At 43.6% G+C, this 13,496-nt stretch overlaps 1 protein-coding gene across 6 annotated transcripts in view; it reads left to right on the plus strand.

Annotated features, from left to right (window-relative positions):
• Nucleotides 1–13,496, plus strand: part of LOC311227032 (plectin-like) — a 145,912-nt gene that overhangs the window by 62,955 nt on the left and 69,461 nt on the right. For 2 of the 6 annotated variants that reach the window (XM_084312539.1, XM_084312540.1), the window contains exons 1-2: nucleotides 480–1,115; nucleotides 9,791–9,852. In XM_084312539.1, coding sequence (XP_084168665.1) covers nucleotides 962–1,115; nucleotides 9,791–9,852 — 216 coding nt within the window. In that variant the 5' untranslated portion in view covers nucleotides 480–961. Of the gene's footprint in view, nucleotides 1–479; nucleotides 1,116–7,617; nucleotides 7,765–9,790; nucleotides 9,853–13,496 lie in introns of those variants that run through there. The other 4 variants (XM_084312541.1, XM_084312542.1, XM_084312543.1 and 1 more) reach the window with 2 other exon arrangements.

Raw genomic sequence — 13,496 nt, forward strand, 5'->3', positions numbered from 1 at the left:
CTAATAAATCAACGACGCCTCCCTCTGGTTTGTAAAATATGAAAATGTTATTGCGCAACATACATTAAAAGGACCACTTCACCTAAAAACTGCAGATTTATTTTGCACATAATCTCACACACATACAACAACTCTAAAGTTTGTGTGTGTGAGATCATGTCCAAAATAAATCAGCATTGTTTTTTGGTGAAGTGCCCCTTTAAGTCTAAACTTGAATACCGGAGGTGTCAATAAAACGAGCAATCGCAATATCTCCTTGGGTTGTGTCTGGAGATTAAATCAACTCCGCTCTGTTCAAGTTATTTATGACACACAGCTGCAATGAAAGACGAGAATAATTTATCACCCGCGGGCAGTCATGCTGCGTATTGTTGTCTGACGGGGCTGCTGACCTGTACAGTACCGCCACAGAAGAAAGAGAATATTGAAACAGAATCATAGCCCGCTGGGGCAGTTATTTATTTCAACAATCCCGAATTAACCTTTATCGGCCTAACAGGGTTCTCGCCAAAATATAAAAAATGTTGCTCAAAATATTCCGGGGTGCATTGATTATGTAATGTTTTGAACGAGACATTACACGCTGTTAAAAGAGAGCGGTTGCGTGTCGGGCTGAACCAGTCTATGAAACGCTCCGGACCGTTTCTATCGTGTCCCACGGTAACGACCACGGCGCGTAAATAATGGAGTAGTAGCGACTCGCGAGCGCCCTCGCGCTCATTTCACTAAACAAAACAAATGGGGGCTGGACTTTGGAAAGTGAAGATTTGACTCTTTGCAATCTGATACGATCCGTTATTGTTTCACTCCATGTGGCTCTGATAGAGGGGAGAAAGGAAAGGAGAAGGGCCTTTTTTTGTCTCGAAGTCTGAAAGAGAAGAAACACATCAACTCGAGAGGAGCGCGCGATCTTGGCCAAATCCACGGAGCGCACCACCGCGCGCACAGCTCACCCGGGAGGATGGCTGAAGTTGAAGACACTAGTCGGCTCGCTGCCATGTCCTCTTGGTGTGGCGGCTTCGACCAGGGAATTATCTACGGACGCGCTAATTACATCCACGAAATGAGTTGCGGAGAGGTGGGCTCCCATTTGTACAGCCGAATGTGTTGCACAGGTAAGCGGGGGACCGTCCGAGCACGAGCGCCAACTGTCTCCGTCTCGCGACGCTTGTAAAAGGAGGAGTTCTGTCGGGGAGGGGCTGGTGGGGGCTACTGACATTAACCCATGGCATGCCAGCGGTATAGCCTATACTACTAAGTAAACCTGATCATTATTACAATGTTGTAAATATTGGGTTAGAATGTCATCATAAGCCTTATCGAACTTATGAAAATGTATATCCTATACGAGCTCTCTCTTATTATTTTCTTCGGGGAGCCTAGTATAGCAATTACTGAGTACATATTTGTTTTGTATTAGTCATACAGTAGGCTAGAGTCAGACTACATAATTATTTATATCCTGGCACTTCAGTATTTGAAATATTAAAATGAATGGAGGAGGTAATTGCCTAATCATCGTCTCAAAACTTGAGTCTATAATATAAAGGGAAGTTAGAGATTTTGTAATGACCCATTATTTGATTTTTGGATAAACAGGCAAATCGTTTTCTCAGAGTCCTTGTATAGATGGAACAAATGAAACTGTCCACGTCATGGTTTCCTGTAGATCCCTTTAGTTAATTTCCTGCCTTAATTTTCTAGATCTGGATGCTGCAAGAAAATCTCTATCCTTCAAAAAAAACTATCCTTCAACCCCAATCTTCGATAGTGGGGAAGCTTAATTTAGTCTAAATATGAACTAAACCATGTGTTGTTTTCCCATCTTTAGTCACGCGAAACACATCAAACCTCATCCTTCATACTTTATTCAGTAAGTTGGTTCTCATTGGACTGTACTGTGCTGGAGTTGACAAGAGCTGCTCAGCCCTCCCAGTGGAGACCAGCGCTCCTCAAAAGTTTTCCAGAGAGGTTTTAGGCCAAAACCACTCTTCTATAAATATAGCGGTTGATGGCTTCCAGCTTCTGAGTGTTATGACATGTTGCCCTGGCAACAGCTCCAATTTATACAGTCACGGGTGACCGTCCACAACATCAGTCTGAACACTGTAGTCCACTGTTGACCTTGGACTTTGTACAGTGGTCACAAAACACTTGACAGGGGGAAAATGGTTCAAGTGGGTTGTTGTTGTAGTATTACAAACTTGAATGCTGTAGTAAACAGATAATACACCAGCGATGATGACCCTGGTGCTCTGCTCAATGCTTTGTTTTCTAAGCCTAAGGCACACCTCTTTGTAATAATTAACCATTAGCTGGATAACAAATGTAGATAACTGTCTGTAAGTCTCATGGCTATGGTTTGTAGTGCCTGATATTCAACAGAAGAGGGAGACAAACCCACTGAAATGGGCCTTCGCTTTCACATCGGATTAGAGCATATTTCCCACCTGTTATCCATCAATGCCATCATAGAATAGTTTTTGAGACCACAATATGATAAACACATGCGTGTCTAACGAGTCACATATGAGTATGTGTGTGTGTGTGTGTGTGTGTGTGTGTCTGTGTAAATTCCCACAGGGAGCATAAAATCAGTATCTTCTGGCACCATGATAGAAGCAGATAGTAACCTAACAAGCAACTGAATTGCTTTTGGACGCTAATAAATACCACAGTCATAACAGCAGATACAGTATAGTATTCTGTAGAGGTGCATATTTTCCTGATTCTCGATGTCAACTTCCTGCCTGTTGTTGCTAGGCAACTGCAGCGTGGGGGGTAACTGCCCCGCCTCGTACATTGTGTACGGTTCATTTAGTGCAGAAACGGATCGTTAAAGCGTCAAATTAAAGACTATCAAGCGGAATTTTCTTCAGTCCTTCACAATGCCAAAGAGCTGCTGTGTTACACGTTGTACTAATGACAAAAACAGAAATCCAAATCGCAAGTTTTATACCATTACGGAGGAAAAAGTGGCTGGTGGCTAACTCGCTCTGTGTTGTGGTCGTGGTAGCTACATGCTAAGCTAACGTTAATTACATAATATCGAACCGATAGGAGCTTATCTTATCTAATCTTACGTGGATGTTTGATCGGGTAGTGGCACACGTGGTACCACCACGTAAGATTAGATAAGATAAGCTCCTATCGGTTCGATATTATGTAATTAACGTTAGCTTAGCATGTAGCTACCACGACCACAACACGGAGCGAGTTAGCCGAACGTTAGCCACCAGCCACTTTTTCCTCCGTGATGCATCAGCTGGTATTATATAAAACTTGCGATTTGGATTTCTGTGTTCGTTATTAGTACAAAACGTAACACAGCAGCTTCAATTTGGGTATTCGAGAGATGGCCATGTCTGCAGGTGTTTTGTATGGACATTATGTCAAGTCATTCAGGGGGAGATCTTTGACTCATATCTCGCCTTAGAATCACCAGAAAGGCTTTCGAAATAGTGAAATGCCATGTTGGCCTCAATATTTTCAAAACAAATCGTATGAAAATGTTATGAAATGAACAAGAATGTGATAAAACATGTAATAAAAACGGAGCTCAATGCATGGATTTGATGGTAGAAATCCGTATGGTCCCCCTATACCAAGATGGCGGCGGTCTCGTGACATCAGAGTGTCTTCGAGAATGGGCTGTGTGTCTGTTTGAATCTGCCCCACAATGCCCGGGCGGGGGGGGGGGGGGGGGGGGCGGGGGTTCCATAGCTGTACCTCGGCCAAGTTGGTACCCGAACCACCTACCCCCCCCCCCCCCCCCCCCCCCCCCCCCCCTTCTCTGTGTTCCTTAACATTCCTGTCCACGAAGGGACTGACACTGCATGCTCTCACTTGCATGGAGGAGTTATAGTTTGGTGGGGTGCTTTTATCACAGGTAGGCGGCTCCCCCTGCCTGTGTGGAGGGTGGTTTGTTAACGCCCCAAGCAGGAATGCATAATCGACTAACATGCCTCTCTTCATGGCAAAGCTGTCCTCCTCTATCAGCTCTCACCACTTATCTGCCCGTGGCATCTACTGCAGGGAGAGAGAGAGAGATAGGGAGAGAGAGAGAGAAAAATCCCCATGTTATTAAACTCAATGTGTTCCAACTTGCCTGTCCAAAACAGCTAACAGCGAGTGACACATTTAAAGTGAGAAACTCTTTCAAATGGAATGTCACTAAAGATGGCATTACCAAATTTTTGGACACCTTGTCACAGGGGCTTTCGCTAATGATTGATAGCAGTGTGCAGTGTTTCTCTGGACAGCATGGTTTTCCTCAAACGTTGAACATCAATCTATCTCACTTCCTCTTAAAATGGGATATTTTGGATCTATATTTGAATTGATTGAAAAGATAGCCCCTTGAGAAGATGCTCAAAGAATGTGAAACTGATGTTTTCTGTACTTGATGAGACTCATCCTGAGACCTGGGGGTTCATGTCAGTAGCCTAGAAATGCATTATGGGTATCGAGGCTAGGTCTTTGGTGAAGGTGTCGTATCAGCAACTCCCACCCACCCACCCACCCCACCGACGCTCATGTTCCAACAAGCTACCGCCCTGAGCCGGCATCTGTGGAATCCTTCTTGTCTTATGTCAATATCAGCCTTTTGAAAGGAAGGCTGATGGATGCTCCAAGGGGTGAAAGGTTGCCGAGGTATTTGGACGCTATACGCGACACATCTGTGTGGTGTTGTGAACGGGCTAGTCTCTGGAGCTGGGCCGGGTGGAGGGGGGATAGCCTTGGTCTGTGACCATAGCTCCTGCTGCAAATCACTCGCACACATTCATTCGAAGCAATGTCTGTATTGAGTGAGAAATACTGTCCACTGTATGCCACATTTACCGGACATTTAAGGATTCAGGATTCAGAGGCCTGTGGTTGTAGACTAAGCCATTAGACAATGCAGACTAAGATGTCCATTAGAGATACAGTACCATGCTTCTTATATGCCAAAAGTTACATATGGCTCTGGGAGAATTCCCTGATACCAGTACCCTGTTTTATCCTGGTATCAGCCTGATATCTGATATCAGTATTGCTATCAGTGCATCCATATTCCATAAAGACATTGCTTGTTCAGATTATTTTGGTTTGCATTTTGAGAGGTTTACTGTGTAGAAAGATGCTGACCTGACGATCTTCCTTTGTCTGTTGTACAGCCACTAACGCACAGCCACAGACACATGTACAGCCACTAGTGATGCACCGATGTGAAAATTGTGGCCGATACCGATAACCGATATTAATATTGCTGTTCTGGCCGATACCGATATTTACCGATGTCGATATCTCTGTATAGAACACACTTTTTTATGATAATCAAATAAAGAGCTATTTTCCAAAGCGCATTTTCTTTTTACTTTTGTAACTTATTTTCAGAAATGACTGATATTTTGAAACTATTTAAGGCCAAAACATGTAAAAAAAATTAATTTTTAAAAAAAAAACATGCTTGTTGTAATTTCTTTTTATATCTGCCCATATCGGCCCTATCTTGATATCGGACCGATACCGATACATGTGCATACACGGCCGATATATCGTGCATCACTAACAGCCACAGACACTCGCACAGCCACAGACACATGCACAGCCATGCACACAGACACACGCACAACCATGCACACAGACACATGCACAGCCATGCACATAGACACACACACAACCATGCACACAGACACACGCACAGCCATGCACACAGACACACGGACAGCCACAGACACACATACAGACACACGCACAGCCACAGGCACACATACAGCCACAGACACACGCACAGTCACAGACACACACACAGCCACAGACACACACACACAGTCACAGACACACACACAGCCACAGACACACACACAGACACAGCCACAGACACATGTACAGCCACAGACACGTACAGTCACAGACACATGTACAGCCACAGACACGCACAGACACAGCCATGCACACAGACACACACACAGCCATGCACATAGACACACGCACAGAGACTTGCACAGCCGTGCACACAGACACACGTACAGCCATGCTCACAGACATGTGCACAGCCAAGTCTGTCTTGTATTTGCTACACTCAGTTCTATTCACAGACAAACAACATAGCTGCCTTGTCATTTAGCTAACTTCTTGCAGCAGTGTGGTCTGTTGTTAAGCATGGTTTATTGCTAGGTCTATCTGCCTATTGTCTGTCTGTCTATCTTTATTTCTCTGGTTATTGAACTGGCTCTAGAGAGGCTGTTATATAAGGCCTTTACAATCCATCTGAAAAAAGCACAGCAAATCCAAACCAAATGCTTGAAGTAAGCCTTTCATCTCAGACAAGAATACTCAGCAATGTTCTCTTTAGAGAACTTAAAACGGTTCTATTCTTCTTGGCCTCATATTCTGTCCTGTAGGTCCCCCAAGAGTACACTGCCCCCAGTCCCCCTCCCACGCACACCCACAGCGGCCTCGTGGACGATGAGGGTTCCCCATAATTGTGCCCTGATGGAAACAGAACACCCCGGCTCAAGGGTTCCCTGTGATTGTACCAATGTGGTGGAATGTCTGAGTACTAATTTCCGTCTCCTTTGCACTGTACCGGCCCTCTGGCACAGTCTCTTCTGGTAGAACAGGCCTTTCATTCAGAGCGTAACGGTTTGTGGCATGATGTCCAGCCAGCCATTCTGTCTGTGTGTGACCACACACTTGGATGCAGTGTTTTGGACACATGCAGCTCGGTGAGTGTCAGCAGACGCCTGTGTGGACTGTTTCTGTAACACTGCAGTAGCCCTGACACGAGGGAAAGCCCTCTCGCCTACGTTGGTCATATTAGTCATCTTTCCCCTGCCTACCACTCACTTGCTAAATGAAGCGGACCAGCGGGACACAACATTTTCATATTTTCTTATAATACGTAGATACGCGTAATAGCTTGAGACCCCTGAGAGATGTATTTTGAAAGGACTTCTGTATAGTTATGTAATTGTGCTCCTTTGCCGCGGGCCCCTCTTGTCTATTGTGCACTATCCTCTTCCACCGATTGGGGGAAGGCGGTCTCGGTTAGGGTATGCTTTGTTAGGAGGGGTGGGGTGTTGTGGGCTGGGTTAAGGGGTTCAGGCCTGGGCAGGGCCACAAGGAGAATCTTCCTGCTCTCATTCTCTCTCTCTCTCTCTCTCTCTCTCTCTCTCTCATTCTCTCATTCTCTCTCTCTCTCTCTCTCTCTCTCTCTCTCTCTCTCTCTCTCTCTCTCTCTCTCTCTCTCTCTCTCTCTCTCTCTCTCTCTCTCTCTCTCTCTCTCTCTCTCTCTCTCTCTCTCTCTCTCTCTCTCCCCCCTTTCCACGGAAGACCACACTGTGATGAATGACAGGTCCTGACATCGTAGCCTGTAGGCAGGCCTTTTGCAAGAGCTGGAGAGAAGAGGGAAGAAAAAAAAAAGAAAAGTGTCAAAGACAACAAACATGTGGGTGGATGGGAGGGAAAGAGAGCTACAGGAACTGAATCAGGGGGCTTGGTGAACACACCCACTCCACCGCGCGCTCCCTTTCTGTGGAGCAGCCTACTGGGCAATGAGAAGGAGTTGTAGAAGTAGAGGTTTGAGAAAGTGAGTCAAACTGTGTGTAGCTTCTTCTGTCAGGGCTCTTCAGGCAGTTTAACGCCACCACGCTGGCAGCAGGATGGCAATGCAGCAGGGCTTCAGAAACTACTCGTCTGACAGCGTGAGTAGTGATGGGGTCTTCCAAGAGGCGGGTCACTACCAAGGGATGCTCAAGGCCACCGACAGCAGGAAAGGTAGAGTTCTGTGACGTGTTTTAAATATATATATATTTTTAATATATATATATATATATTTTGCTGTGGGGTTGTCTTGATTTGTGAAAGATGATTTTAAATTGATTAAGAATTTCAGTTTTGTCTTAGATTTCCCCACAAGTTTGGCCTTGTTTCGCTCTTGAAATCTGTCACATGGGTGTGTATTGTATCTATCATTTTGTTGAGACAGCCTTTTTGTTTGTTTAATGAGTATAAATGGTGTGTCAGTGTGTGTGGCCTCTTGGTGCTCACTCTCTGTTGATGTAGAGGATGTTATCTGTGGTCTTCTTCCCTGCCCACTTGTCTCCCTGCGATCAAAGGGGCCACACCCATCCACGTGTCACAGCTTCCCCCCTGTTTTATTGGCTTAGCATGGTGCCACTCTGAGAGACAGACCAAAACATAGAGATGTATCTGGGGGGGAGGGGACAACATGCTTTGTTCTTCATCATTTCATCACAACGGCTGCAGGAAAGCATTAACCCTTTCACTACCACACTACCAAATGGTTAACCCTCTCACTAACACACTACAGATGGTTAACCTTCTGTAGTGTGGTAGTGAAATGGTTAAGAATACCAGTGGTCTTGTTCAGGATACCTGATACTCTCTCTCTCACCTCATCTCTAACCAGTGTCTCTTTATCCCAGTTGATGAAAGCCACTATGTATCTCTGGCTCTGTCTACCGCTTCAGGCTACAGAAATTCCAACAACCAAACACATATTTTAAGAAATTATCAGTGTGGTTCAGGTTCCATTATTGTAAAGCCCCATGGGTATGTTAAGTATAGCTTTCAGTTTCAGGTACCCCCTGTCCCCCTGACCTCCGACCTTTGGGCCCTTGCATCGTAGTGCATGTAGAGAGCAGCAGAAGGGTTCATCTAGACAACATAACAGGCTTGTTGTAAATAAGCGTTGACACGATTGATGTGTAAAGAAGGTTTTAGAATTTCGTAACTCTCCAGCTCGTTCTTTATTTCCACAGTTCTTGTCAGATTGACTCCCAAATCACTGCACACTGTGCACAGTATGTCTGTGAGTCACAGACAGTCACCAAAATGGGTGTTGGCTCCCGGGGACACATTAGGGACATCTTAGGTTGTTCTTTCTGACTGTCCCTTCCTCCAAAGCCATGATCTGATCACTACTTCTGTTGCATTTGTTTGGATATCAGAGCTTATTTATATCATGTAATCAGACTCACATTCTCCTGTCGTGGGTGAGTTTGAAGATGTGACATAATTTCAGTTTTCACTTTTTCAACATTTTTCTTTTTCAAATAAATTCCATTGCATCCCATCCCGTCCGTCCACTGTCTCTCACTGTGAGATACATTGGTTTTGTTATGTAATTTACATGCCAATGTCTTTTATGAATACCTTCCTACCACTTCACCGTACAGTAGCGTGTAAACAGGGGGGTGTGAGAGGCGGCTTCACAGTTTTGCCGCCTGGTTGTTAAGTTGTGGGGGAAACATTGCGCAACACGCACCTGCTGGTCTGCGATAAAGGGACAGATTGGACCCGTCCTCCAGGTTCAAACAGGCGTCGTTGACAGAACTATGGTTGGTATAATCACACTGTCAAATCAAAACAAAGCTGGTACCATGCTTCAAGGTGAAACATGTCCTATGGTGCTGTATAATCAGATAGGATAAGGCGCAAAACAGTATTTCCCCTCACATTTAATTGAAAAAAAAGGGGTCAACATTTGTACATTAATTACATCGGTTCCATGTGATTAAAATTAATTTTATCAACACAAATTAATTAAGCACGGTTGAGAAGATAATGAGTTAATAAAATACATTTTAATCGTGTGGAACTGATACATGCATGCTTTTTAAGCAAGTTAGACCCTCTTTTTTTTCTTTTCAATGTATTGTTATGACACCTTTCTTTCTTTCCAATACACTCTGCCTCAGGGGCTCTGCAGCTGAACAGTGTTTATTGGTGCACTCGCTGACACCTGAGTCTGACCCTTTCTCCCTCTGTCCTCTCACAGACGAGCGGGACCGGGTCCAGAAAAAGACCTTCACAAAATGGGTCAACAAGCACCTGATGAAGGTAAGGATCACAATCCACCACACCGACGGCGCCAGTATTAAAGCTAAGAAGAAGCCATGCTTCGGCAAGTTACAGCATGAAACTAAATCAGTATTAAAAAGGTTCAGTGCAGCGCAGGGGCAGTAAATTGCAGGTTATTAGTGGTTTGCTTAATAGCCTGGTGGGAAGCAATGTCAAGGCAAGTAAAGGGTCTCCAGATGTCCCCAAGACACTACAGTATATTCTTCAATTATCTCCATTTCCTTTCATAATCCCTCTAGTGGTCATAGTAGAGGTTGTTATTTTGACCATTTATTTCAACCGAGAACCACACACAATGGAAAAACCTTGCCTATTTTTATCAGCGTGAAAAATGAACTTGCCTTCTTACCGGGAAAACAAGAATGCAGGGTGACATAAAACCTTCACTCATGCCACTCTTTAAAAAAAGTAACACGTTGAAAAAAAGAAAAAAAAGAAGGATCCTACAGTAGGCTATAGCTGAAAACATATCGGTCACCGTGAGTCAGTTCTCACAGTGCAATAAAACACACACATGCTATTTATGTTAACTGTACTGTGTGTGTGCGTGTGTGTGTGTGTGTGTGTGTGTGTGTGTGTGTGTGTGTGTGTGTGTGTGTGTGTGTGTGTGTGTGTGTGTGTGTGTGTGTGTGTGTGTGTGTGTGTGTGTGTGTGTGTGTGTGTGTGTGTGTGTGTGTGTGTGTGTGTGTGTGTGTGTGTGTGTGTGTGTGTGTGTGTGTGTGTGAGAGAGAAAGAGTGAGTCATAAACACCTGGTCTCACTTTAGCTGGTTCTCTCAGAAGCAGCAGGATGGTCGTGGGGGGTGGAGGGTGCTGGAGAGCTGGGCATGTGCTCAGGTTTCACATCTGGTCCCCAGACTGCCAGGCGGGCTTCTGGGGTTCTGCTGTGGGCAGACGGAAGGAGGCATTAGGACTCTCTGGAGGCATTATGGAGTTTTCCATTTTAGTCTCTATTGTTGGAACGCTTCTACCACTTTCAGTACTTTAGGGCTTCCGAGAAAGAGCCTTTAATAGATGGACTCAGTGAGTGCATTTACATACACATCAATATTCTGGACACTAATATCCTTGTTAAGGTTTTCATACCTTATTTTCATACACAGATCAGGTATACATGGGTAAACAGCACAGATGCTGAAGCATGGAAACAGAACTTCCGGTTTCTCATAGCTGGGATATGAGTTTATCCTGGCTACTATGTTCCAGCTGCAGAGTGTCCCACTCAGAATATGAATGTGCATTATGCACACCCTCTCAGTCTGCATTAAATCCCACCCTAACCCCCCAGACAGACAATGTAGTTGTTGTGACTGGACTGGATTTCAAAGAGCATGTGTTCGGTGACCAAGCAACAACAAACCACAACACAGCTGCTCCTCTCTGCGACCGCGCTGCCGGCTTCTGCTGCGTCACTGCTGAACCAGCGCCATGACGCCGATGATGAGTCTGTGTTTTTCACGGGGGAACTGAAGGATAGCTGAACACCGAATGGAATGTCTAGTGCAGGGGTTCTCAAACTTTGTCATACCGCGACCCCATTTTATTTAGGAATTTATTTGGGGACCCCACGCTTAATGTATTGCGTAATATCAACGTGGAATTAAGGAATATCAAAATAAAAGCACACGTTGTTGAACTTGAACATGCATATTTATTAGAAAATGTAATTACAGCCCTATGTTATCAATACACATTTATAAAACGAGGCATATTAGCCAAAATATGTTGCCAGAACATAAAAAAAAATAAAAAATTACTTGCCAATGCCCCACTGTCACCTACCCGCGACCCAATTTGGGTCGCGTCCCGTAGTTGGAGAACCACTGGTCTAGTGCAATCCATGGGATGTCCCTTGACACTATAGGGCTTGGGTGACTCAGAGGCTTTGTCGTTATTTGTTACTTCATTGGTCAGGAGTAGTTGTCCAGGAGATGTGCGCGGAAAGGGATTGAGTTGTAGGGCCTCAACAAAACATTGACTACTGGAGAACATATTATTATGGATAATGAGAAAAAAATTTATGATGATTTTATTACTGTAGATATTCTTGTATTATTTTGATAATAGGACAGATAAGTTAAGCAAGATAAATTAAAAAGAAAGGACAAAATATGAAAACATAAAAAAATTCTAATATCATGAAATAAAGAAATAATGTAATTTGTAATGACACTAAGAAGATGGTGTCCCTGGTATTGGTAGCTTATATCACTCCTCATTGTGTGTTGAGAATGTGTGTGTGTGATCAGGGCCGGACCTAGCACATTTGGTGCCCTAGGCCAGGGGTTCCCAAACTTTTCAGGCCGGGACCCAGAAAATAAGGCGTCAGAGAGCTGCGGCCCAATGCACATCGTCAGGCTTTTTTTTTCTTTTTTTTTGCCATGTGACCGATTTTTTTAGCCAAATATCACTTCAATCCTATTAAGTTAGTTCAAGTTAATTATTCATTTATATGTGCTATTTATGAGAGGGCTAACTTGTTGCAAAATAATAATGATAATAATAATAACTATTGTTGCTTCGGTTGTTTTCAGCGTTTTATGTGCATAATCTGTTATTTAGTTTGAAATGTTCGTTGAAATAAGTAGATTTTTCGTTTTTGTTTATTTATTAAGTTAATATAAAACCATATAGTCACATTTTAGAATACAATAGAATAGAATTTTAGAATACAACTAGAAACACTGTCCTGGCCTGCTTCTAAGTTCAGTGGCCTGACAATTTTTTTTTTTTTTTTTTTTCTTTTGGAAATCATCTCGCGGCCCTCCCGTGGCTGCTCGTGGCCCACCTTTGGGTCGCGACCCCGACTTTGGGAACCACTGCCCTAGGCAAGCTTCATCTCAACATTTATACAGTAAAGTACTGCACCTTTATTTATTACAAACAAGAACAAGAGCTAATAATAAATGTAAAGTGCACACTAATGAATTAAAACAAATAAACGACTTAGCTAACAAACAATAATAATAATAATAATAATAATAATAATAATAATAATAATAATAATAATAATAATAATAATAATAATAATAATAATAATAATAATACAAAAAATACAACGTTTTTGGCACCCCCCTTTGGGTGGCACTCTAGGCAACCGCCTATGTCGCCTATAGGAAGCTCCGCCCCTGACTGTGATGGATAGGTATAAGTTGCATCGTTAAAGAGCCCATGATATCCAAAAGAAAATGTCCCCCAAAAATGTGTTTTCAAAATGTCTTCATCTACACCCGTCTCATCAAAATGAACTTCCATGTGCTTGCATTTTCTTCTTCTCTTGTTTCTGTCGTACATACTTCGCGAGGGAAGCGCAGGGTTCTGACAGTGTAACCACTCACCTCTCTCTTCTTTGCTTTCTTCATCCTGTCTTTACCATCCTCTCCTCCTCATCAGCACTGGAGAGCAGAGGTAGGTGCTGTCAGTGGCTGAGTGGACATCTTTTCTTTTTTTTTACTGCATGTCTTTTGTTGTTCTTCTCCCCCTCCTCACCACGCTTTACCTGGGCACCTACACTTTAACCTTCTATTAGCTTCTTTAACATTGTGACACATTCCTAATGGGCAACTCTTATAAAAGACTCCCTATTTGTTGATGTCATTCAGTCCTCCTAATCTACCCCACCATG

Source organism: Notolepis coatsorum (assembly GCF_963971535.1).
Source record: "Notolepis coatsorum genome assembly, chromosome: 4".
In the NCBI taxonomy this organism is placed as follows: domain Eukaryota; kingdom Metazoa; phylum Chordata; class Actinopteri; order Aulopiformes; family Paralepididae; genus Notolepis; species Notolepis coatsorum.